At 47.5% G+C, this 27,500-nt stretch overlaps 1 protein-coding gene across 1 annotated transcript in view; it reads right to left on the reverse strand.

Annotated features, from left to right (window-relative positions):
• Positions 1–8,939: 8,939 nt before the first annotated feature.
• The window catches only part of LOC135507112 (mitogen-activated protein kinase 1), an 82,193-nt gene continuing 63,632 nt past the window's right edge, over positions 8,940–27,500 (reverse strand). The window contains exons 7-8 of the mRNA XM_064926711.1: positions 24,952–25,081; positions 8,940–16,995 (exon numbers count right to left, since the gene is read on the reverse strand). Coding sequence (XP_064782783.1) covers positions 24,965–25,081 — 117 coding nt within the window. The 3' untranslated portion in view covers positions 8,940–16,995; positions 24,952–24,964. The remainder of the gene's footprint in view (positions 16,996–24,951; positions 25,082–27,500) is intronic.

Genomic DNA, 27,500 nt, shown 5'->3' on the forward strand with positions numbered 1-27,500 from the left:
TGTATGTATATATGTGTATATGGGTATGTATATGTATATATGTGTATGTATATATGTGTATGTATATATGTGTATATAGGTATGTGTATGTATATATGTGTATATGGGTATGTATATGTATATATGTGTATGTATATATGTGTATGTATATATGTGTATATAGGTATGTGTATGTATATATGTGTATATGGGTATGTATATGTATATATGTGTATGTATATATGTGTATGTATATATGTGTCTATAGGTATGTGTATGTATATATGTGTATATATATATGTGTATGTATATGTGTGTATATATATATGTGTATATAGGTATGTGTATGTATGTATATATGTGTCTATAGGTATGTGTATGTATATATGTGTATATGGGTATGTGTATGTATATATGTGTATGTATATATGTGTATATAGGTATGTGTATGTATATATGTGTCTATAGGTATGTGTATGTATATATGTGTATATGGGTATGTGTATGTATATATAGGTATGTGTATGTATATATGTGTATATAGGTATGTGTATGTATATATGTGTCTATAGGTATGTGTATATAGGTATGTGTATGTATATATAGGTATGTGTATATAGTTATGTGTATATGGGTATGTGTATGTATATATGTGTATATAGGTATGTGTATGTATATATAGGTATGTGTATATAGTTATGTGTATATGGGTATGTGTATGTATATATGTGTCTATAGGTATGTGTATATAGATATATGTATGTATATATGTGTATGTATATATATGTATGTATATATGTGTATATAGGTATGTGTATGTATATATAGGTATGTGTATATGTGTATATAGGTATGTGTATGTATATATGTGTATGTATATATATGTATGTATATATGTGTATATGGGTATGTATATGTATATATGTGTATGTATATATGTGTATGTATATATGTGTATATATATATGTGTATGTATATATGTGTCTATAAGTATGTGTATGTATATATGTGTATATGGGTATGTATATGTATATATGTGTATGTATATATGTGTATGTATATATGTGTATATATATATGTGTATGTATATATGTGTATGTATATATGTGTATATAGGTATGTGTATGTATATATGTGTATATAGGTATGTGTATGTATATATATGTATATATGTGTATGTATATATATGTATGTATATGTATATATGTGTATATAGGTATGTGTATGTATATATGTGTATATAGGTATGTGTATGTATATATGTGTATATAGGTATGTGTATGTATATATGTGTATATGGGTATGTATATGTATATATGTGTATGTATATATGTGTATATAGGTATGTGTATGTATATAGGTATGTGTATGTATATATGTGTATATGGGTATGTATATGTATATATGTGTATGTATATATGTGTATGTATATATGTGTATATAGGTATGTGTATGTATATATGTGTATATGGGTATGTATATGTATATATGTGTATGTATATATGTGTATGTATATATGTGTCTATAGGTATGTGTATGTATATATGTGTATATAGGTATGTGTATGTATATATGTGTATATGGGTATGTATATGTATATATGTGTATGTATATATGTGTATGTATATATGTGTATATAGGTATGTGTATGTATATATGTGTATATGGGTATGTATATGTATATATGTGTATGTATATATGTGTATGTATATATGTGTATATAGGTATGTGTATGTATATATGTGTATATGGGTATGTATATGTATATATGTGTATGTATATATGTGTATGTATATATGTGTCTATAGGTATGTGTATGTATATATGTGTATATATATATATGTGTATGTATATGTGTGTATATATATATGTGTATATAGGTATGTGTATGTATATTCTGTATACTTCTGGCCCTTCTTTGGACACTGTGTTAACAACCCTCCAGGCAAGCTTCAATGCCATACAACTCTCCTTCCGTGGCCTCCAATTGCTCTTAAATACAAGTAAAACTAAATGCATGCTCTTCAACCGATCGCTACCTGCACCTACCTGCCTGTCCAACATCACTACTCTGGACGGCTCTGACTTAGAATACGTGGACAACTACAAATACTTAGGTGTCTGGTTAGACTGTAAACTCTCCTTCCAGACCCATATCAAACATCTCCAATCCAAAATTAAATCTAGAATTGGCTTCCTATTTCGTAACAAAGCATCCTTCACTCATGCTGCCAAACATACCCTTGTAAAACTGACCATCCTACCAATCCTCGACTTTGGCGATGTCATTTACAAAATAGCCTCCAATACCATACTCAACAAATTGGATGCAGTCTATCACAGTGCAATCCGTTTTGTCACCAAAGCCCCATATACTTCCCACCATTGCGACCTGTACGCTCTCGCTGGCTGGCCCTCGTTTCATACTCGTCGCCAAACCCACTGGCTCCATGTCATCTACAAGACCCTGCTAGGTAAAGTCCCCCCTTATCTCAGCTCGCTGGTTACCATAGCATCTCCCACCTGTAGCACACGCTCCAGCAGGTATATCTCTCTGGTCACCCCCAAAACCAATTCTTTCTTTGGCCGCCTCTCCTTCCAGTTCTCTGCTGCCAATGACTGGAACGAACTACAAAAATCTCTGAAACTGGAAACACTTATCTCCCTCACTAGCTTTAAGCACCAACTGTCAGAGCAGCTCATAGATTACTGCACCTGTACATAGCCCACCTATAATTTAGCCCAAACAACTACCTCTTTCCCAACTGTATTTAATTTATTTATTTATTTTGCTCCTTTGCACCCCAACTTGCCTACCTGGTTAAATAAAGGTGAAAAAATAAATATATATATATATAGGTATGTGTATGTATATAGGTATGTGTATGTATATAGGTATATGTGTGTATATAGGTATGTGTGTGTATATATGTGTCTATAGGTATGTGTATGTATATAGGTATGTGTATGTATACAGTATATGTGTGTATATGTATGTGTGTGTGTATATATATATATTTACCAAAAGAAGATATGGAGGATTGGAAATGATGCAGACAATTATATTGATGGAAGCAACAATCTTTCTGAAATATTAAGCTGATCCTCCCCTATTAAAAAACCCCTAAAAAACATTGATTCCTATTTTGTTAATGTTTAAGTGACATTTGCATTAAATGTGGGTTCGATCAAATGCCAGCGAGCAATGAGGATTTGGCCCAATCGTACGTAATATTGAACGACTGTCCAGAATCGACTCGGGCTGATTTCCTCTGCCATAACTGAGGAGACACTGCCGGTGTCTTGACAGTATCTCACCAGAAGTGGCACGATGCAAATTCACATTCATTTTACCCATCCACCCCAGATAGTTTTCAGTTCAGTTACATTACACTATTACATGATCAAAATACGAACAGCTGTAACAACCTTATACAATGAACAAGTAGACATATTCTCATTGCTCAAAATTGTATTTTATTTGAACAGGAAAGATATTACAATTTAAAAATCACGTGGGGAGTAGGATCAGAGACCACAACCTACAGTCTCCACTGCAGCCTGTGACTAAAACTGGCCTGTCACAAAAAAAATTGCCTTTCACGACACCCAATACCATTGGCATCCATCTCTTGTATTGCTACCATGTTGTTGTCATTTTGTGTTGCTACCATGTTGTTGTCATGTTGCTACCATGTTGTTGTCATTTTGTGTTGCTACCATGTTGTTGTCATGTTGCTACCATGTTGTTGTCATGTTGTGTTGCCACCATGTTTTTGTCATGTTGTGTTGCTACCATGTTGTTGTCATGTTGCTACCATGTTGTTGTCATGTTGTGTTGCTGCCATGTTGTTGTCATGTTGTGTTGCCACCATGTTGTTGTCATGTTGTGTTGCTACCATGTTGTTGTCATGTTGTGTTGCCACCATGTTGTTGTCATGTTGCTACCATGTTGTTGTCATGTTGTGTTGCTACCATGTTGTTGTCATGTTGTGTTGCAACCATGTTGTTGTCATGTTGTGTTGCTACTATGTTGTTGTCATGTTGTGTTGCTACCATGTTGTTGTCATGTTGTGTTGCCACCATGTTGTTGTCATGTTGCCACCATGTTGTTGTCATGTTGTGTTGCTACCATGTTGTTGTCATGTTGTGTTGCTGCCATGTTGTTGTCATGTTGTGTTGCCACCATGTTGTTGTCATGTTGTGTTGCTACCATGTTGTTGTCATGTTGTGTTGCCACCATGTTGTTGTCATGTTGCTACCATGTTGTTGTCATGTTGTGTTGCTGCCATGTTGTTGTCATGTTGTGTTGCAACCATGTTGTTGTCATGTTGTGTTGCTACTATGTTGTTGTCATGTTGTGTTGCTACCATGTTGTTGTCATGTTGTGTTGCCACCATGTTGTTGTCATGTTGCTACCATGTTGTTGTCATGTTGTGTTGCTACCATGTTGTTGTCATGTTGTTTTGCTACCATGTTGTTGTCATGTTGCTACCATGTTGTTGTCATGTTGTGTTGCTACCATGTTGTTGTCATGTTGTGTTGCTACCATGTTGTTGTCATGTTGTGTTGCTACCATGTTGTGTTGCTGCTATGTTGTTGTCATGTTGTGTTGCTACCATGTTGTGTTGCTGCTATGTTGTTGTCATGTTGTGTTGCTACCATGTTGTGTTGCTACCATGTTGTGGTGCTACCATGTTGTGTTGCTGCTATGTTGTTGTCATGTTGTGTTGCTACCATGTTGTTGTCATGTTGTGTTGCTACCATGTTGTTGTCATGTTGTGTTGCTACCATGTTGTGTTGCTGCTATGTTGTTGTCATGTTGTGTTGCTACCATGTTGTGCTGCTACCATGTTGTGTTGCTACCATGTTGTTGTCATGTTGTGTTGCTACCATGTTGTTGTCATGTTGTGTTGCAACCATGTTGTTGTCGTGTTGTGTTGCTACCATGTTGTTGTCATGTTGTGTTGCAACCATGTTGTTGTCATGTTGTGTTGCTACCATGTTGTGGTGCTACCATGTTGTGTTGCTGCTATGTTGTTGTCATGTTGTGTTGCTACCATGTTGTTGTCATGTTGTGTTGCAACCATGTTGTTGTCATGTTGTGTTGCTACCATGTTGTTGTCATGTTGTGTTGCAACCATGTTGTTGTCATGTTGTGTTGCTACCATGTTGTTGTCATGTTGTGTTGCTACCATGTTGTTGTCATGTTGTGTTGCTACCATGTTGTTGTCATGTTGTGTTGCAACCATGTTGTTGTCATGTTGTGTTGCTACCATGTTGTGGTGCTACCATGTTGTGTTGCTGCTATGTTGTTGTCATGTTGTGCTGCTACCATGTTGTTGTCATGTTGTGTTGCAACCATGTTGTTGTCATGTTGTGTTGCTACCATGTTGTTGTCATGTTATGTTGCAACCATGTTGTTGTCATGTTGTGTTGCTACCATGTTGTTGTCATGTTGTGTTGCTACCATGTTGTTGTCATGTTGTGTTGCTACCATGTTGTTGTCATGTTGTGTTGCTACCATGTTGTTGTCATGTTGTGTTGCAACCATGTTGTTGTCATGTTGTGTTGCAACCATGTTGTTGTCATGTTGTGTTGCTACCATGTTGTTGTCATGTTGTGTTGCAACCATGTTGTTGTCATGTTGTGTTGCTACCATGTTGTTGTCATGTTGTGTTGCTACCATGTTGTGTTGCTACCATGTTGTGTTGCTACCATGTTGTTGTCATGTTATGTTGCAACCATGTTGTTGTCATGTTGTGTTGCTACCATGTTGTTGTCATGTTGTGTTGCAACCATGTTGTTGTCATGTTGTGTTGCTACCATGTTGTTGTCATGTTGTGTTGCTACCATGTTGTTGTCATGTTGTGTTGCTGCTATGTTGTTGTCATGTTGTGTTGCTACCATGTTGTGGTGCTACCATGTTGTGTTGCTGCCATGTTGTCTCTGGTCATGGTTTTAAAAGACTACTGAAGTATCACCTTTGCTGTGGGTCCATGGAAGCTGCAGTATTGAAATATAATTGTAACATCGACTGAGAATAACAATATTGGAAGGCCAATTCAAGCATTGCCTAACATGACTAGTGTGTTTTTACCAGTTTTATGGTAAAGAGAATTTGGTGTTTAATGTGCATGGCCTTCTACATCTGATAACTGAATACTATCTCAGGGTTTCTTTTAGAAAACTTTATAGTTACATTTTGTTTTGAAGTTATAACTTACCTGGAATAAATCTGGGTGAGGAGTGTAGTCTCCAGGACTAAATTAAATACATCTCTCTCTAGTGTCTTCACATAGACAGATAAGCGCTCTGTGTCAGTTTGTAGTCAAGAACATCACCCTGCTGTCACAGCAACCATCAGCCCTCTAACAGACCACTGAGTTGAAACTATTCTCCTTTAGTCAGTTCCGACCATTTCCTGTTTTATTCTTCCCATTCACTCAGGTCGGAGCGACTATCCTCCCATCTCTCCCTCCTCTTCCTTTCCTGTTTTATTCTTCCCATTCACTCAGGTCAGAGCGACTATCCTCCCTCCTCTCCCTCCTCTTCCTTTCCTGTTTTATTCTTCCCATTCACTCAGGTCAGAGCGACTATCCTCCCTTCTCTCCCTCCTCTTCCTTTCCTGTTTTATTCTTCCCATTCACTCAGGTCAGAGCGACTATCCTCCCTTCTCTCCCTCCTCTTCCTTTCCTGTTTTATTCTTCCCATTCACTCAGGTCGGAGCGACTATCCTCCCATCTCTCCCTCCTCTTCCTTTCCTGTTTTATTCTTCCCATTCACTCAGGTCAGAGCGACTATCCTCCCTTCTCTCCTCTTCCTTTCCTGTTTTATTCTTCCCATTCACTCAGGTCGGAGCGACTATCCTCCCTTCTCTCCCTCCTCTTCCTTTCCTGTTTTATTCTTCCCATTCACTCAGGTCGGAGCGACTATCCTCCCATCTCTCCCTCCTCTTCCTTTCCTGTTTTATTCTTCCAATTCACTCAGGTCGGAGCGACTATCCTCCCTTCTCTCCCTCCTCTTCCTTTCCTGTCTTGTTTTTCCCCATTCACTCTTCTGAAAGCTGGTAGAGAACACATTGCCTGTTACCTTGCCAACCAAGAGCCTTGAAAAGAGCTACAGGCCCAGGTGTAAACAGTGATCATCTACAGCAACATCATGGAACAGCCTTATCTACAGTAGGGGGGGGGGGGACATCATAGAACAGCTTCAAGGATGAGATTTCACAACTCACATAGACAGACTTTCAGCCAGGTCGTCTGCCCTACATATGTCCAATCTGCTGGGAGGCGGACATGTCAATAACGGGATCAGTTTGTTGAATGTTATTGTCATAACATTGTGGTACAGTAGTAGTAGGAGTGAACAAAACATTAGGAACACTCCTTTCATGCCAGACTGACCAGGTGATTCCAGGTGAAAGTTACGATCCCTTATTGATGTCACTTGTTAAATCCACTTCAATCAGTGTGGATGAATTAGATATTCCTCTCGTGGTGTGGGGGACTGTGCTTTGGCAAAGTGGGTGGGGTTATATCCTGCCTGTTTGGCCCTGTCCGTGGGTATCGTTGGACGGGGCCACAGTGCCTCCAGTCCCCTGCTGTCTCAGTCTCCAGTATTTATGCTGCAGTAGTTTGTGTCGGGGGGCTGGGGTCAGTTTGTTATATCTGGAGTACTTCTCCTGTCTCAGCCTCCAGTATTTATGCTGCAGTAGTTTATGTGTCGGGGGGCTTGGGTCAGTCTGTTATATCTGGAGTATTTCTCCGGTCTTATCCGGTGTCCTGTGTGAATTTAAGTATGCTCTCTGTTTCGGTATGATATGTTGGATAAATGAATAAAGACAGACACCAATGTCAGGTTCAATAGCCTTGTTAGTGCATCGTACAACTGGAGTCCGGGGAAAGGACCGGCTAGTCGATTACCTGTTCAAAGGACATGCTACCTGTCCCAGACCTGCTGTTTTCAACTCTCTAGAGACAGCAGGAGCGGTAGAGGTACTCTGAAGGATCAGCTATGAAAAGCCAACTGACATTTATTCCTGAGGTGCTGACCTGTTGCAATCTCTACAACCACTGTGATTATTATTATTTGACCCTGCTGGTCATCTATTAACGTTTGAACATCTTGGCCATGTTCTGTTATAATCTCCACCCGGCCCCCCCTCATAGCCTGGTTCCTCTCTAGGTTTCTTCCTAGGTTTTGGCCTTTCTAGGGTGTTTTTCCTAGCTACTGTGCTTCTACACCTGCATTGCTTGCTGTTTGGGGTTTTAGGCTGGGTTTCTGTACAGCACTTTGAGATATCAGCTGATATAAGAAGGGCTTTATAAATACATTTGATTGAAATACATTTGATGAAGGGGAGGTTAAAGAAGGATTTTTAAGCCTTGAGACATGGATTGTGTATGTGTGGAATGTAGAGGGTGAATGGGCAAAAACATTTTTAAGTGTCATTGAACAGGGTTATGGTAGAGGTTTTTCATTCTTAACAGTTTCCTGTGAGTATAAAGAATGGTCCACCACCCAAAGGACATCCAGCCAACTTGACAACTGTGGGAAGCATTGGAGTCAACATGGGGCCAGCATCCCTGTGGAACGCTTTAGAGACCTTGTAGAGTCAACATGGGGCCAGCATCCCTGTGGAACGCTTTAGAGACCTTGTAGAGTCAACATGGGGCCAGCATCCCTGTGGAACGCTTTAGAGACCTTGTAGAGTCCATGCCCCGACGAATTGAGGCTGTTCTGAGGGCAAAAGGGGATACAACTCACTAACATACTCCATTCATAACCACTGCATTGGGAACATCCCATGTAGCATTACTATCCTCTGATCATGTCACATCGGGAGAGAATCACAAATCCTCTCATTCTGGGGTGGCTTCCTAAACGGCAGCCTTTTGACCAGGGACCAGAAGCCGGGGACTGAATTGTGTTCGTTTCCAAAGAAGACCCCCAAGACACACAGGATACAGTGTATTTATTTCATAGGTTACATGGCAAAGATGCAAAATAACAAGATTGATATGGTTTTTTAATAAATGGCAGTCATCTTCAACATTAGCAGAAATGGTTTGTTCTCCGGCATGACAGATGGCAATATTCACAGACCTCGAAGGGTTGGTTTAAACCTCTCCCTACCATAACCTGGTTTAGTTACCGATACTACCCTCAAAAACAGACCTCGAAGGGTTGGTTTAAACCTCTCCCTACCATAACCTGGTTTAGTTACCGATACTACCCTCAAAAACAGACCTTGAAGGGTTGGTTTAAACCTCTCCCTACCATAACCTGGTTTAGTTACCGATACTACCCTCAAAAACAGACCTTGAAGGGTCAGTTTAAACTTCTGCCTGGTTGAGTTACTAATGCTAACCTCAAAAACACAGCCAACCGAAAATACATGAAACTTAATATTTTTTATTTTTAGCGTGAATGAAGTATAATTCACAAAGATTTTCTACTGCTCAAAACATATGAGTATTTCAATTCATGGCAACAAGTCTTATTCAAGATTAATATTAGATAGAAACATAACATTAATTTTACAATAAAAAATATTTTTTGCACAAAACATTAAAAAAAAGAAATAAATAAAAGGTAAAAAGAACAGGGTGGAGTCACCCCACCCAGACCAAGGTAAAGAACAGGGTGGAGACACCCCACCCAGACCAAGGTAAAGAACAGGGTGGAGACACCCCACCCAGACCAAGGTAAAGAACGGGGTGGAGACACCCCACCCAGACCAAGGTAAAGAACAGGGTGGAGACACCCCACCCAGACCAAGGTAAAGAACGGGGTGGAGACACCCCACCCAGACCAAGGTAAAGAACAGGGTGGAGACACCCCACCCAGACCAAGGTAAAGAACAGGGTGGAGACACCCCACCCAGACCAAGGTAAAGAACGGGGTGGAGACACCCCACCCAGACCAAGGTAAAGAGCAGGGCAGAGGTTAAAGTAAAGCAAACAATAGAATTCAGCCTTCATCTTTTTCAGTACAGAATCACAATCACAAAGCTTCGGCAACAGAACCATAATTTATCTTAAAAAGTACAACATACTCAGTGAGACTTATGAAAAACCTTCCGTTAACATAAAGAATATACTGCAGTCACAACGGACCCCCAGCTAAACAAAGCTGCACAAAACATTTTGGAGTTCAAGCCCGTTAAGAAGAAAGGCACAAAGAACCAGACAGGTTTGCAACACGGACCGACTCAGACTCTGAAGCAGATCGATACAAGCTTACATCTTACTAGGTAGGTTGAGGATAGGTAGAGGATAGGTAGGTAAGCATAGGGTTGATCAATAGAGATAGATACATTACTTGGCCAAAAGCATGTGGACACCTGCTTGTCAAACATCTCATTCCAAAATCGTAGGCATTAATATTGAGTTGGTCCCCCTTTACTGCTATATCAGCCTCCACTCTTCTGGGAAGGCTTTCCACTAGATGTTGGAACATTGCTGCTATAACAGCCTCCACTCTTCTGGGAAGGCTTTCCACTAGATGTTGGAACATTGCTGCTATAACAGCCTCCACTCTTCTGGGAAGGCTTTCCACTAGATGTTGGAACATTGCTGCTATAACAGCCTCCACTCTTCTGGGAAGGCTTTCCTCTAGATGTAGGAACATTGCTGCTATAACAGCCTCCACTCTTCTGGGAAGGCTTTCCACTAGATGTTGGAACATTGCTGCTTTAACAGCCTCCACTATTCTGGGAAGGCTTTCCACTAGAACATGGCTGTGGGACTTGCTTCCATTCAGCAACAAGAACATTAGTGAGGTCGGACACTGATGTGGGGCGATTAGTCCTGGCTCACAGTCGGCCTTCCAATTCATCCCAAAGGTGTTTGATGGGGTTGAAGTCAGGGCTCTGTGCCGGCCAGTCAGGTTTACGTCCGTCGGATACACAGATTAATCCGTCGGACTGCCGGATGGTGAAGCGAAATTCATCACGCAAGAAAATAAATTTCCACTGCTCCAGATTCCAATGGCGGCGAGCTTTACACCCCTCCAGCCGTTATTACACACGGTGATCTTAGGCTTGTGTGCGGCTGCTCGGCCATGGAAACCCATTTCATGAAGCTACCGATGAACAGTTCTTGTGCTGACGTTGCTTCCAGAGGCAGTTTGGAACTCGGTAGTGAGTGTTGCAACCGGGGACAGATGATCTTTATGCGTTTCAGCACCTGGCGGTTCTGTTCTGTGAGCTGGTGTTGCCTACCACTTCGCGGCTAAGCCGTTGCTGCTCCTAGATTTTTCCATTTCACAATAACAGCACTTACAGATGACTGGGGGCAGCTCTAGCAGGGCAGAAATTTGACAAACTGACTTGTTGGAAAGGTGGCATTCTATGACGGTGTCAGGTTTAAGGTCACTGAGCTCTCCATTCTACTGCCAATGTCTGTCTATGGAGATTGCATGGCCGTGTGCTTGATTTTATTTGACACCTGTCAGCAATGGGTATGGTTGAAACAGAACCCACTAATTTGAAAGGGTGTCCACATACTTTTGGATAGATAGATTGATCGACAGATCGATCAGCGGGGGGGTTGTGGCCAGTGGTTCTAACAGCTGCTGCCTTCTGTAGGTGGGTTAAGGCTCTGTAATGCTGTGCAGCAGGTCCCATGGCATTGTAATGTTATTCAGACCTTAATGTCATCCACCTAGCTGGCTCTCTGTGTGGAGATATTGAGCCAGTAGACACTATGTCCCATTATGGCATTGTAACGTTATATAGAAGGCATTTTAACGTCGTTGATGGCATTGTAACATTATATAGAAGGCATTGTAACGTTATATAGAAAACGCAAGTGCAATCAAAGGGGTGGACCTGCACTACATGGAGAATGTTCTCTTTGAGCATCTCAACCAATGAGCTGGGAGCTCTAGACTTGGCATTAGACTTGGTATGAAGTCTGATAGGTGTCGCCTGAAACCACAGCCAGTTACTGGAGCAGAGATGTGAAACCACAGCCAGTTACTGGAGCAGAGATGTGAAACCACAGCCAGTTACTGGAGCAGAGATGTGAAACCACAGCCAGTTACTGGAGCAGAGATGTGAAACCACAGCCAGTTACTGGAGCAGAGATGTGAAACCACAGCCAGTTACTGGAGCAGAGATGTGAAACCACAGCCAGTTACTGGAGCAGAGATGTGAAACCACAGCCAGTTACTGGAGCAGAGATGTGAAACCACAGCCAGTTACTGGAGCAGAGGTGTGAAACCACAGCCAGTTACTGGAGCAGAGGTGTGAAACCACAGCCAGTTACTGGAGCAGAGATGTGAAACCACAGCCAGTTACTGGAGCAGAGATGTGAAACCACATCCAGTTACTGGAGCAGAGGTGTGAAACCACAGCCAGTTACTGGAGCAGAGATGTGAAACCACAGCCAGTTACTGGAGCAGAGATGTGAAACCACAGCCAGTTACTGGAGCAGAGATGTGAAACCACAGCCAGTTACTGGAGCGGAGATGTGAAACCACAGCCAGTTACTGGAGCAGAGATGTGAAACCACAGACAGTTACTGGAGCAGAGATGTGAAACCACAGACAGTTACTGGAGCAGAGATGTGAAACCACAGCCAGTTACTGGAGCAGAGATGTGAAACCACAGCCAGTTACTGGAGCAGAGATGTGAAACCACAGCCAGTTACTGGAGCAGAGATGTGAAACCACAGCCAGTTACTGGAGCAGAGATGTGAAACCACAGCCAGTTACTGGAGCAGAGATGTGAAACCACAGCCAGTTACTGGAGCAGAGGTGTGAAACCACAGCCAGTTACTGGAGCAGAGGTGTGAAACCACAGCCAGTTACTGGAGCAGAGATGTGAAACCACAGCCAGTTACTGGAGCAGAGATATGAAACCACAGCCAGTTACTGGAGCAGAGATATGAAACCACAGCCAGTTACTGGAGCAGAGATGTGAAACCACAGCCAGTTACTGGAGCAGAGATGTAAAACCACAGCCAGTTACTGGAGCAGAGATATGAAACCACAGCCAGTTACTGGAGCAGAGATGTGAAACCACAGCCAGTTACTGGAGCAGAGGTATGAAACCACAGCCAGTTACTGGAGCAGAGGTATGAAACCACAGCCAGTTACTGGAGCAGAGATCTGTATAGATGTTTGGCCACTTATACTATGGCCAGTGAAATGGCAGCAGACATGGAGAATATTCTCTCTGAGCATCTCAAATACTGATGACGGAGCTCAAGCTACTAACAACTAGCTAGCTTCCATTGCATTGGTTGTGTATGGAACTTAAATACGGGTGATAATTGTTATGTGAAACAGGGAAAGCTGAAGCAAATAGGTACGAAGACACTAAGACATGAACTGTTGACCAGAAGTGAACTATGACCGCTGCGATGGTGTCAAAGAGAAGCTAGCGTATAGATCTAGAGAGATGCAGACATCTTGTGTCACTGATAATGCCTCCGTTATTAATCCTTGTTATTTGTTCTTCTAGTTCGGGGAAGGAGGGAGCAACAGACGGACTGCTGTTACAGTCTCTCACAGATCCAACAGGCGATGCCGTGTTAAAGGGGAACTTGCACACATAAACCACCACACTAGAAACATCCAAACTATTGACACGGTTCCTGTGGACTGATAATGTACATGTTGTGTCATCTGACTCATGCCTCTGTAGGTTTGTCAGTATAAATTGTTTTACGCATAAAAGGTACGTAATATATATATATATATATAATTATAAACAGTATTTTTAATATACATAGCCTATGTTTTTTTTTGTTGCTTTAAATGGGGAATCTTGTTAAAGATCAAGAAATTAAAAGTTTATTAACTTGGTAAAAATAAAAAGGGGGTGTGCTCTCTGAGATATTTAAATTTGTGAAGGTGTGCTGCCACCTGACTGGGATCCACTGATCTGCATATAATTAGCATATTACTGCACACGCACCATGTTAAGTGCCTTGATCTGATTTGTTAAACTCCACCCCCAAAATATATTTGGGTATTGGTTTCAGTTCATTGTAGTCCCAAAATGTTTTGCTTGTCAGATATTAAGTTCCAGATGGTCACATCGCCATATGCCGCTGCATTTCGCATCCTACGGGGATGAGATCTGTATTTTCAAAGTGACCTATCTTCAAAACTTAATAGCTGACAAGCAAAACATTTTGGGACTACAATGAACTAATGAAACAAATACCAAAGAGATAGTTAAAGGAAAACTCCCCCCAAAAACTAATTTCAGTGTACCCGGGGGCAGAGGTCATGCACATAAGGGAGCAGTATGATGTAGAACGCATCTAGTATACAGAATAACACCAGCTGTAGTCTATCTGCAACGTTCAACAACATATCGTAACGGGCCCAGGGGTTAGGTGGAGGAGCTGAAACAGGGCCCAGGGGGAGGAGCTGAAACAGGGCCCAGCCAACTAGACATTATCAATATGTAGACAGAGTGTTTAACAGTCAAAAGGATACAGTCTTACTGTCACAAGGCCAAAGACCCAGAAAGAGATTCACCATAGAGGGAGGAGAGGAGGCATTTCTCCCTAACCACCGATCATCATTTAACAGTGAAGACCCTGCTCCAAAGGCCAGGTTGATACTGTCCGTTGGTCTGGTCTGTCTGCTCTTCCTCAAGAGGAGGAAGTGGAGGACCTACGTATTCCATCTGGGAGGGAGATTCCTAACCAGTGCTACAAAAGTAACACGTTAAGTAATCAGATTACTTTGATGAGTAACAGAGCAAAGCAACACATTACTTTTTCAAGTTGGGTTCTATTATTACAGTAGCTTCGACATGTGCTACTTTCAGAATCATCTCTCTACCAACAACCTGTACTGTGTCTGTCTGTCCAGGTACAGAGAGCATTATGTCATTGCATAAATAAGTTGTTCTTATTAATGCAGGGTCTTTCTTGGTAGAGTGACATCACCTATGAGTTCCCTGATCATAGCTCGGCTTCAGATAGTTAGAAAAGAAAAAGAAGCTGTACAAAAATTATTTGGCAATGTAAAGCTTCTCAAACAGACAGACGACCGTCTACCAACGCTGAGCAGGAATTACAATAACAATGATTTGAACAGGAGTCGCCAGAGGTGTCCCATATGGCACACTATTCCTTATATAGTGCACTACTTTAGACCAGGGCCCTATTCCCTATATAGTGTACTACTATAGACCAGGGCCCTATTCCCTATATAGTGTACTACTATAGACCAAAGCCCTATTCCCTATATAGTGTACTACTATAGACCAGGGCCCTATTCCTTATATAGTGTACTACTATAGACGAGAGCCCTATTCCCTATATAGTGTACTACTACAGACCAGAGCCCTATTCCCTATATTGTGCACTACTATAGACCAGGGCCCTATTCCCTATATAGTGTACTACTATAGACCAGAGCCCTATTCCCTATATAGTGTACTACTACAGACCAGAGCCCTATTCCCTATATAGTGTACTACTATAGACCAGGGCCCTATTCCCTATATAGTGTACTACTTTAGACCAGAGACCTATTCCCTATATAGTGTACTACTATAGACCAGAGCCCTATTCCCTATATAGTGTACTACTATAGACCAGGGCCCTATTCCCTATATAGTGGTACTACTATAGATCAGAGCCCTATTCCCTATATAGTGTACTACTATAGACCAGAGCCATATTCCCTATATAGTGTACTACTATAGACCAGGGCCCTATTCCCTATATAGTGGTACTACTATAGACCAGGGCCCTGTTCCCTATATAGTGGTACTACAGACCAGAGCCCTATTCCCTATATAGTGTACTACTATAGACCAGAGCCCTATTCCCTATATAGTGTACTACTATAGACCAGAGCCCTATTCCCTATATAGTGTACTACTATAGACCAGGGCCCTATTCCCTATATAGTGTACTACTTTAGACCAGAGCCCTATTCCCTATATAGTGTACTACTATAGACCAGGGCCCTATTCCCTATATAGTGTACTACTTTAGACCAGGGCCCTATTCCTTATATAGTGTACTACTATAGACCAGGGCCCTATTCCTATATAGTGTACTACTATAGACCAGAGCCCTATTCCCTATATAGTGTACTACTATAGACCAGGGCCCTATTCCCTATATAGTGTACTACTATAGACCAGGGCCCTATTCCCTATATAGTGTACTACTTTAGACCAGGGCCCTATTCCCTATATAGTGTACTACTATAGACCAGAGCCCTATTCCCTATATAGTGTACTACTATAGACCAGGGCCCTATATAGTGTACTACTATAGACCAGGGCCCTATTCCCTATATAGTGTACTACCATAGACCAGGGCCCTATTCCCTATATAGTGTACTACCATAGACCAGGGCCCTATTCCCTATATAGTGGTACTACTATAGACCAGGGCCCTATTCCCTATATAGTGTACTACCATAGACCAGGGCCCTATTCCCTATATAGTGTACTACTTTAGACCAGGGCCCTATTCCTATATAGTGTACTACTATAGACGAGAGTCATGTTACCTATATAGTGCACTACTATAGACCAGGGCCCTATTCCCTATATAGTGTACTACTTTAGACCAGGGCCCTATTCCCTATATAGTGTACAACTTTAGACCAGGGCCCTATTCCCTATATAGTGTACTACTATAGACGAGAGTCATGTTACCTATACAGTGCACTACTATAGACCAGGGCACTATTCCCTATATAGTGTACTACTATAGACGAGAGTCATGTTACCTATATAGTGCACTACTATAGCCCAGAGCCCTATTCCCAATATAGTGCTTTCCAATAGTCCCCCGTAGGCAGTGAGGAGTGGGTGGGGGGATAATAAACAATAAGCCAACATGTGACCCTCCTCACCCCGTAGGGAGAGAGGGGAGGGATAGAGGGAGAAAGGACAGATTGATTCCTGAAACCCGTTCCTGAGCATGGTGGTCAGACTGAGGAAGGCGGGGGGGGGGGGGAGTATACAGGCTGAAGACAGGAGGAACCAGAGCACACAACGAGGAGAGTCCAGAGTCTGATCTGTGGAGAGAGAGAGAGAGCTGTTAAAGAGAGAGAGAGAGAGAGCTGTTAAAGAGAGAGAGAGAGCTGTTAAAGAGAGAGAGCTGTTAAAGAGAGAGAGAAAGAGAGCTGTTAAAGAGAGAGAGAGAGAGAGAGAGAGCTGTTAAAGAGAGAGAGAGAGAGAGAGAGAGCTGTTAAAGAGAGAGCGAGAGAGAGCTGTTAAAGAGAGCGAGAGAGAGCTGTTAAAGAGAGCGAGAGAGAGCTGTTAGAGAGAGAGAGAGAGAGAGAGAGAGCTGTTAAAGAGAGAGAGAGAGAGAGAGAGAGCTGTTAGAGAGAGAGAGAGAGAGAGAGAGAGAGCTGTTAAAGAGAGAGAGAGAGAGCTGTTAAAGAGAGAGAGAGAGAGAGCTGTTAAAGAGAGAGAGAGAGAGAGCTGCAAGAGAGAGAGAGCTGCAAGAGAGAGAGAGCTGCAAGAGAGAGAGAGCTGCAAGAGAGAGAGAGAGCTGCAAGAGAGAGAGAGCTGCAAGAGAGAGAGAGCTGCAAGAGAGAGAGAGCTGCAAGAGAGAGAGAGCTGCAAGAGAGAGAGAGCTGCAAGAGAGAGAGAGCTGCTAGAGGGATGCTAAAGAGAGCAAGTGAGCGGGAGCAGTCACAGAGAGAGCGCGAGCGAGCTGCGAGAGAGCTTTGACATCGCGCCCTCGCTCGCTTTTTCTGACAGCTCCCCCTGTCTCTGACAGCTCCCCCGAGCTGTGAGGGGGAGAGCGAGCCTGCGAGAGAGAGCGAGCGAGCGAGCTGCTAGAGAGAGCGAGCGAGCGAGGTGCTGGAGAGAGCGAGGTGCTGGAGAGAGCGAGGTGCTGGAGAGAGCGAGAGAGCGAGGTGCTGGAGAGAGCGAGGTGCTGGAGAGAGCGAGGTGCTGGAGAGAGCGAGGTGCTGGAGAGAGCGAGAGAGCGAGGTGCTAGAGAGAGCAAGGTGCTAGAGAGAGCGAGAGAGCGAGGTGCTGGAGAGAGCGAGAGAGCGAGGTGCTAGAGAGAGCGAGGTGCTGGAGAGAGCGAGAGAGCGAGGTGCTAGAGAGAGCGAGAGAGCGAGGTGCTGGAGAGAGCGAGAGAGCGAGGTGCTAGAGAGAGCGAGAGGGCGAGGTGCTAGAGAGAGCGAGAGAGCGAGGTGCTGGAGAGAGCGAGAGAGCGAGGTGCTAGAGAGAGCGAGGTGCTGGAGAGAGCGAGGTGCTAGAGAGAGCGAGAGAGCGAGGTGCTGGAGAGAGCGAGAGAGCGAGGTGCTGGAGAGAGCGAGGTGCTAGAGAGAGCGAGGTGCTGGAGAGAGCGAGGTGCTAGAGAGAGCGAGAGAGCGAGGTGCTGGAGAGAGCGAGAGAGCGAGGTGCTGGAGAGAGCGAGGTGCTGGAGAGAGCGAGGTGCTGGAGAGAGCGAGAGAGCGAGGTGCTAGAGAGAGCGAGGTGCTGGAGAGAGCGAGAGAGCGAGGTGCTAGAGAGAGCGAGAGGGCGAGGTGCTAGAGAGAGCGAGGTGCTAGAGAGAGCGAGAGAGCGAGGTGCTAGAGAGAGCGAGGTGCTAGAGAGAGCGAGAGAGCGAGGTGCTAGAGAGAGCGAGAGCGAGGTGCTAGAGAGAGAGCGAGGTGCTAGAGAGAGGGCGAGGTGCTAGAGAGAGCGAGAGGGCGAGGTGCTAGAGAGAGCGAGAGGGCGAGGTGCTAGAGAGAGCGAGGTGCTAGAGAGAGCGAGAGAGCGAGGTGCTAGAGAGAGCGAGGTGCTAGAGAGAGCGAGGTGCTAGAGAGAGCGAGAGAGCGAGGTGCTAGAGAGAGAGAGAGCGCGAGGTGCTAGAGAGAGAGAGAGAGCGAGCGAGGTGCTAGAGAGCGAGAGAGAGCGAGCGAGGTGCTAGAGAGCGAGAGAGAGCGAGCGAGGTGCTAGAGAGCGAGAGAGAGTGAGCGAGGTGCTAGAGCGAGCGAGGTGCGAGAGCGAGCGAGGTGCAAGAGCGAGCGAGGTGCAAGAGCGAGCGAGGCGCAAGAGCGAGCGAGGTGCGAGTGCGAGCGAGGAGCGAGAGCGAGCTGCTAGAGCGAGCGAGTTGCAAGTGCGTGCTGCTAGAGCGAGAGAGAACTGCTAGAGAGAGCGAGCGAGGTGCTAGAGAGCGAGCGAGGTGCTAGAGCGAGCGAGGTGCAAGAGCGAGCGAGGTGCAAGAGCGAGAGCGAGCGAGGTGCTAGAGCGAGCGAGGTGCGAGAGCGAGCGAGGTGCGAGAGCGAGCGAGGTGCGAGAGCGAGCGAGGTGCGAGAGCGAGCGAGGAGCGAGAGCGAGCGAGGAGCGAGAGCGAGCTGCTAGAGAGAGCGAGCGAGGTGCTAGAGAGAGCGAGCGAGGTGCTAGAGCGAGCGAGCTGCTAGAGCGAGAGAGAACTGCTAGAGAGAGCGAGCGAGCGAGGTGCTAGAGAGAGAGCGAGCGAGGTGCTAGAGAGAGAGCGAGCGAGGTGCTAGAGAGAGAGCGAGCGAGGTGCTAGAGCGAGCGAGGTGCTAGAGCGAGCGAGGTGCTAGAGCGAGAGAGAGCGAGGTGCTAGAGAGAGAGCGAGCGAGGTGCTAGAGAGAGAGCGAGCGAGGTGCTAGAGAGAGAGCGAGCGAGGTGCTAGAGCGAGCGAGGTGCTAGAGCGAGAGAGAGCGAGGTGCTAGAGCGAGAGAGGTGCTAGAGCGAGCGAGGTGCTAGAGAGAGAGCGAGGTGCTAGAGAGAGAGAGCGAGGTGCTAGAGAGAGAGAGCGAGGTGCTAGAGAGAGAGCGAGCGAGGTGCTAGAGCGAGCGAGGTGCTAGAGAGAAAGCGAGCGAGGTGCTAGAGAGAGAGCGAGCGAGGTGCTAGAGAGAGAGCGAGCTAGGTGCTAGAGCGAGTGGGGTGCAAGAGCGAGCGAGGTGCAAGAGCGAGCGAGCTGCTAGAGCGAGAGAGGTGCTAGAGCGAGCGAGGTGCAAGAGCGAGCGAGGTGCAAGAGCGAGCGAGGTGCAAGAGCGAGCGAGGTGCAAGAGCGAGCGAGGTGCAAGAGCGAGCGAGGTGCAAGAGCGAGCGAGGTGCAAGAGCGAGCGAGGTGCAAGAGCGAGCGAGGTGCAAGAGCGAGCGAGCTGCTAGAGCGAGCGAGCTGCTAGAGCGAGAGCGAGCGAGCTGCTAGAGCGAGAGCGAGCGAGGAGCGAGCTGCTAGAGCGAGAGAGAACTGCTAGAGAGAGCGAGCGAGGTGCAAGAGCGAGATCGAGCGAGGTGCTAGAGCGAGCGAGGTGCTAGAGCGAGCGAGGTGCAAGAGCGAGCGAGGTGCAAGAGCGAGCGAGGTGCAAGAGCGAGCGAGCTGCTAGAGCGAGAGCGAGCTGCGAGCGAGCTGCTAGAGCGAGAGCGAGCTGCTAGAGCGAGAGAGAACTGCTAGAGCGAGAGAGAACTGCTAGAGAGAGCGAGCGAGGTGCAAGAGCGAGAGAGGTGCTAGAGCGAGCGAGGTGCAAGAGCGAGCGAGGTGCGAGAGCGAGCGAGGTGCGAGAGCGAGCGAGGAGCGAGAGCGAGCGAGGAGCGAGAGCGAGCGAGGAGCGAGCGAGGAGCGAGCGAGGAGCAAGAGCGAGCTGCTAAGGGGGGGGGGGGACTGCTAGAGAGAGCGAGCGAGGTGCTAGAGAGAGCGAGCGAGGTGCTAGAGAGAGCGAGCGAGGTGCTAGAGAGAGCGAGCGAGGTGCTAGAGAGAGCGAGCGAGGTGCTAGAGCGAGAGAGAACTGCTAGAGAGAGCGAGCGAGGTGCTAGAGAGAGCGAGAGAGGTGCTAGAGAGAGCGAGAGAGGTGCTAGAGAGAGCGAGAGAGGTGCTAGAGCAAGAGAGAAGTGCTAGAGTGAGCGAGGTGCTAGAGCGAGAGAGAGCGAGGTGCTAGAGAGAGAGCGAGCGAGGTGCTAGAGAGAGAGCGAGCGAGGTGCTAGAGCGAGCGAGGTGCTAGAGCGAGCGAGGTGCTAGAGCGAGCGAGAGCGAGGTGCTAGAGAGAGAGCGAGCGAGGTGCTAGAGAGAGAGCGAGCGAGGTGCTAGAGAGAGAGCGAGCGAGGTGCTAGAGAGAGAGCGAGCGAGGTGCTAGAGAGAGAGCGAGCGAGGTGCTAGAGAGAGAGCGAGCGAGGTGCTAGAGAGAGAGCGAGCGAGGTGCTAGAGCAAGTGGGGTGCAAGAGCGAGCGAGCTGCTAGAGCGAGAGCAAGCGAGGTGCTAGAGCGAGCGAGGTGCAAGAGCGAGCGAGGTGCAAGAGCGAGCGAGCTGCTAGAGCGAGAGCGAGCGAGGTGCTAGAGAGAGAGCGAGCGAGGTGCTAGAGCGGGCTAGGTGCTAGAGAGAGAGCGAGCGAGGTGCTAGAGAGAGAGCGAGCGAGGTGCTAGAGAGATAGCGAGCGAGGTGCTAGAGAGAGAGCGAGCGAGGTGCTAGAGAGAGCGAGGTGCAAGAGCGAGCGAGCTGCTAGAGAGAGCGAGCGAGCTGCTAGAGAGAGCGAGCGAGGTGCTAGAGCGAGCGAGGTGCGAGAGCGAGCGAGGTGCAAGAGCGAGCGAGCTGCGAGAGCGAGCGAGGAGCGAGAGCGAGCTGCTAGAGCGAGAGAGAACTGCTAGAGAGAGCGAGCGAGGTGCTAGAGCGAGCGAGGTGCTAGAGAGAGAGCGAGCGAGGTGCTAGAGAGAGAGCGAGCGAGGTGCTAGAGAGAGAGCGAGCGAGGTGCTAGAGCGAGTGAGGTGCTAGAGAGAGCGAGGTGCTAGAGAGAGCGAGGTGCTAGAGAGAGCGAGGTGCTAGAGAGAGAGAGAGAGCAAGGTGCTAGAAAGAGCGAGCGAGGTGCTAGAGAGCGAGCGAGGTGCTAGAGAGCGAGCGAGGTGCTAGAGAGCGAGCGAGGTGCTAGAGAGCGAGCGAGGTGCTAGAGAGCGAGCGAGGTGCTAGAGAGCGAGCGAGGTGCTAGAGAGCGAGCGAGGTGCTAGAGAGAGCGAGGTGCTAGAGAGAGCGAGGTGCTAGAGAGAGAGAGAGAGCAAGGTGCTAGAAAGAGCGAGCGAGGTGCTAGAGAGCGAGCGAGGTGCTAGAGAGCGAGCGAGGTGCTAGAGAGCGAGCGAGGTGCTAGAGAGCGAGCGAGGTGCTAGAGAGCGAGCGAGGTGCTAGAGAGCGAGCGAGGTGCTAGAGAGCGAGCGAGGTGCTAGAGCGAGCGAGGTGCTAGAGCGAGCGAGGTGCTAGAGCGAGCGAGGTGCTAGAGCGAGCGAGGTGCTAGAGCGAGCGAGAGCTGCTAGAGCGAGCGAGAGCTGCTAGAGCGAGAGAGAGCTGCTAGAGCGAGAGAGAGCTGCTAGAGCGAGAGAGAGCTGCTAGAGCGAGAGAGAGCTGCTAGAGCGAGAGAGAGCTGCTAGAGCAAGAGAGAGCTGCTAGAGCAAGAGAGAGCTGCGAGAGCGAGAGCTGCGAGAGCGAGAGCTGCTAGAGCGAGAGCTGCTAGAGCGAGAATGCGAGAGCTGCTAGAGCGAGAGAGCGAGAGCTGCTAGAGCGAGAGCTGCTAGAGCGAGAGATGCTAGAGCGAGAGATGCTAGAGCGAGAGATGCTAGAGCGAGAGATGCTAGAGCGAGAGATGCTAGAGCGAGAGATGCTAGAGCGAGAGAGCGAGAGCTGCTAGAGCGAGAGAGCGAGAGCTGCTAGAGCGAGAGAGCGAGAGCTGCTAGAGCGAGAGCTGCGAGAGCTGCTAGAGCGAGAGCTGCTAGAGCGAGAGAGCGAGAGCTGCTAGAGCGAGAGAGCGAGAGCTGCTAGAGCGAGAGAGCGAGAGCTGCTAGAGCGAGAGAGCGAGAGCTGCTAGAGCGAGAGAGCGAGAGCTGCTAGAGCGAGCGAGGTGCTAGAGAGAGAGCGAGCGAGGTGCTAGAGAGAGAGCGAGCGAGGTGCTAGAGCGAGCGAGGTGCTAGAGAGAGAGAGAGAGCGAGGTGCTAGAGAGAGAGAGAGAGCGAGGTGCTAGAGAGAGAGAGAGAGCGAGGTGCTAGAGAGAGAGCGAGCGAGGTGCTAGAGAGAGAGCGAGCGAGGTGCTAGAGCGAGCGAGGTGCTAGAGAGAGAGAGAGAGCGAGGTGCTAGAGAGAGAGAGAGAGCGAGGTGCTAGAGAGAGAGAGAGAGCGAGGTGCTAGAGAGCGAGCGAGGTGCTAGAGAGCGAGCGAGGTGCTAGAGAGCGAGCGAGGTGCTAGAGAGCGAGCGAGGTGCTAGAGAGCGAGCGAGGTGCTAGAGAGCGAGCGAGGTGCTAGAGAGCGAGCGAGGTGCTAGAGAGCGAGCGAGGTGCTAGAGCGAGAGAGAGCTGCTAGAGCGAGAGAGAGCTGCTAGAGCGAGAGAGAGCTGCTAGAGCGAGAGAGAGCTGCTAGAGCGAGAGAGAGCTGCTAGAGCGAGAGAGAGCTGCTAGAGCAAGAGAGAGCTGCTAGAGCAAGAGAGAGCTGCTAGAGCAAGAGAGAGCTGCGAGAGCGAGAGCTGCGAGAGCGAGAGCTGCTAGAGCGAGAGCTGCTAGAGCGAGAATGCGAGAGCTGCTAGAGCGAGAGAGCGAGAGCTGCTAGAGCGAGAGATGCTAGAGCGAGAGATGCTAGAGCGAGAGATGCTAGAGCGAGAGAGCGAGAGCTGCGAGAGCTGCTAGAGCGAGAGAGCGAGAGCTGCTAGAGCGAGAGAGCGAGAGCTGCTAGAGCGAGAGAGCGAGAGCTGCTAGAGCGAGAGAGCGAGAGCTGCTAGAGCGAGCGAGGTGCTAGAGAGAGAGCGAGCGAGGTGCTAGAGAGAGAGCGAGCGAGGTGCTAGAGCGAGCGAGGTGCTAGAGAGAGAGAGAGAGCGAGGTGCTAGAGAGAGAGAGAGAGCGAGGTGCTAGAGAGAGAGAGAGAGCGAGGTGCTAGAGAGAGAGCGAGCGAGGTGCTAGAGAGAGAGCGAGCGAGGTGCTAGAGAGAGAGCGAGCGAGGTGCTAGAGCGAGCGAGGTGCTAGAGAGAGAGAGAGAGCGAGGTGCTAGAGAGAGAGAGAGAGCGAGGTGCTAGAGAGAGAGAGAGAGCGAGGTGCTAGAGAGAGAGAGAGAGCGAGGTGCTAGAGAGCGAGCGAGGTGCTAGAGAGCGAGCGAGGTGCTAGAGAGCGAGCGAGGTGCTAGAGAGCGAGCGAGGTGCTAGAGAGCGAGCGAGGTGCTAGAGAGCGAGCGAGGTGCTAGAGAGCGAGCGAGGTGCTAGAGAGCGAGCGAGGTGCTAGAGCGAGAGAGAGCTGCTAGAGCGAGAGAGAGCTGCTAGAGCGAGAGAGAGCTGCTAGAGCGAGAGAGAGCTGCTAGAGCGAAAGAGAGCTGCTAGAGCGAGAGAGAGCTGCTAGAGCAAGAGAGAGCTGCTAGAGCAAGAGAGAGCTGCTAGAGCAAGAGAGAGCTGCGAGAGCGAGAGCTGCGAGAGCGAGAGCTGCTAGAGCGAGAGCTGCTAGAGCGAGAATGCGAGAGCTGCTAGAGCGAGAGAGCGAGAGCTGCTAGAGCGAGAGATGCTAGAGCGAGAGATGCTAGAGCGAGAGATGCTAGAGCGAGAGAGCGAGAGCTGCGAGAGCTGCTAGAGCGAGAGCTGCTAGAGCGAGAGAGCGAGAGCTGCTAGAGCGAGAGAGCGAGAGCTGCTAGAGCGAGAGCTGCTAGAGCGAGAGAGCGAGAGCTGCTAGAGCGAGAGCTGCTAGAGCTGCTAGAGCTGAGGGAGAGCGCTGAGGGAGAGCGCTGAGGGAGAGCGCTGAGGGAGAGCGCTGAGGGAGAGCGCTGAGGGGGAGCGCTGAGGGAGAGCGCTGAGGGAGAGTGCTGAGGGAGAGCGCTGAGGGAGAGCGCTGAGGGAGAGCGCTGAGGGGGAGCGCTGAGGGGGAGCGCTGAGGGGGAGCGCTGAGGGGGAGCGCTGAGGGGGAGCGCTGAGGGGGAGCGCTGAGGGGGAGAGAGAGAGCTGAGAGCGAGAGAGAGAGAGCTATCCAGAGCACTTTCAACAAAGGCAGTCCAAAATGACCCCCTATTATTTACCATACTTGGGCAGAACCTCATAAGGCCCTGTCTGCTGTTTGTACCTGGTTCTATAGGTTAGGACCTGCAGACTGTGTTGAAGCGAGCCGTCTCTTCAAAGATCAGCTCCTTCAGGGTCTCTTTGGGGAGATCATCCAGCTCCATGTCAAACTTGAAAGGAGCCTCGGCTACAGGCTGACAGAGAGAGAGACAGGAGGTTAGAGTCTATGTCAGGGTTTATTGAAAGGAGTCTCGGCTACAGGCTGACAGAGAGAGAGAGACAGGAGGTTAGAGTCAATGTCAGGGTTTATTGAAAGGAGACTCGGCTACAGGCTGACAGAGAGAGAGACAGGAGGTTAGAGTCTATGTCAGGGTTTATTGAAGGGAGCCTCGGCTACAGGCTGACAGAGAGAGAGACAGGAGGTTAGAGTCAATGTCAGGGTTTATTGAAAGGAGCCTCGGCTACAGGCTGACAGAGAGAGAGACAGGAGGTTAGAGTCAATGTCAGGGTTTATTGAAAGGAGTCTCGGCTACAGGCTGACAGAGAGAGAGAGACAGGAGGTTAGAGTCAATGTCAGGGTTTATTGAAAGGAGACTCGGCTACAGGCTGACAGAGAGAGAGACAGGAGGTTAGAGTCTATGTCAGGGTTTATTGAAAGGAGTCTCGGCTACAGGCTGACAGAGAGAGAGAGACAGGAGGTTAGAGTCAATGTCAGGGTTTATTGAAAGGAGACTCGGCTACAGGCTGACAGAGAGAGAGACAGGAGGTTAGAGTCTATGTCAGGGTTTATTGAAGGGAGCCTCGGCTACAGGCTGACAGAGAGAGAGACAGGAGGTTAGAGTCAATGTCAGGGTTTATTGAAAGGAGCCTCGGCTACAGGCTGACAGAGAGAGAGACAGGAGGTTAGAGTCAATGTCAGGGTTTATTGAAAGGAGTCTCGGCTACAGGCTGACAGAGAGAGAGAGACAGGAGGTTAGAGTCAATGTCAGGGTTTATTGAAAGGAGACTCGGCTACAGGCTGACAGAGAGAGAGACAGGAGGTTAGAGTCAATGTCAGGGTTTATTGAAAGGAGCCTCGGCTACAGGCTGACAGAGAGAGAGACAGGAGGTTAGAGTCAATGTCAGGGTTTATTGAAAGGAGCCTCGGCTACAGGCTGACAGAGACAGAGAGAGAGACAGGAGGTTAGAGTCAATGTCAGGGTTTATTGAAAGGAGCCTCGGCTACAGGCTGACAGAGAGAGAGACAGGAGGTTAGAGTCAATGTCAGGGTTTATTGAAAGGAGCCTCGGCTACAGGCTGACAGAGACAGGAGGTTAGAGTCAATGTCAGGGTTTATTGAAAGGAGCCTCGGCTACAGGCTGACAGAGAGAGAGACAGGAGGTTAGAGTCTATGTCAGGGTTTATTGAAAGGAATCTCGGCTACAGGCTAACAGAGACTGCCTTATTCTAAAATGTTTACATCAACAATCTACACACAACCCACCATGACAAAGTGAAAACAGGTTGTTAGAAATTTTTGCAAATGTATTAAAAAACAACAGAAATACATTATTTACAAAAGTATTCAGACCCTTTGCTATGAGACTCAAAATTGAGGTCAGGTTCATCCGGTTTTCCATTAAAAATCCCTGAGATGTTTCTACAACTTGGAGACCACCTGTGGTAAATTCAATTGATTGAACATGATTTGGAAAGGCACACACCTGTCTATATAAGGTCCCCCAGTTAACCGTGCATGTCAGAGCAAAAACCAAGCCATGATGTCGAAGGAATTGTCCGTAGAGCTCAGAGACAGGATGGTGTCGAGGCACAGATCTGGGGAAGGGTACCAAAAAATGTCTGCAGCATTGAAGGTCCCTAAGAACAAATGTGTAAATAGAAGAAGTTTAGAACCACCAAGACTCTTCCTAGAGCTGGCCACCCGGCCAAACTGAGAAATCGGGGGAGAAGGGTCTTGGTCAGGGAGATGACCATCCCTACGGTGAAGCATGATGGTGGCAGCATCATGCTGTGGGGATGTTTTTCAGCGGCAGGGACTGGGAGACCAGTCAGGATCGAGGGAAAGATGAACGGATGTAAGTACAGAGAGATCCTTGAAGAAAACCTTCTCTAGAGTACTCAGGACCTCAGACTGGGGCGAAGGTTCACCTACCAACAGGACAATGACCCTAAGCACACAGCCAAGACAATGCAGAAGTGGCTTCGGGACAAGTCTCTGAATGTCCTTGAGTGGCCCAGCCAGAGATCGGACTTGAACCCGATCCACCATCTCTGGAGAGACCAGAAAATAGCTGTGCAGCGATGCTCCCCATCCAACCTGACAGAGCTTGAGAAGATCTGCAGGAAATGGGAGAAACTCCCCAAATACAGGTGTGCCAAGCTTGTAGCATCATACCCAAGAAGACTCCAGGCTGTAATCGCTGCCAAAGGTGCTTCAACAAAGTACTGAGTAAAGGATCTGAATTCTTATGTAAATGTCATATTTCCATTATTATTTGCAAACATTTCTAAAAACCTGTTTTTGCTTTGTCATTATGGGGTATTGTGTGTAGATTGACTAGGGGGGAACAATTTAATCAATGTCAGAATAAGGATCAGGCTGTAATGTAACAA

The sequence above is a fragment of the Oncorhynchus masou genome, chromosome 1 (genome assembly GCF_036934945.1).
Source record: "Oncorhynchus masou masou isolate Uvic2021 chromosome 1, UVic_Omas_1.1, whole genome shotgun sequence".
Lineage (NCBI taxonomy): Eukaryota > Metazoa > Chordata > Actinopteri > Salmoniformes > Salmonidae > Oncorhynchus > Oncorhynchus masou.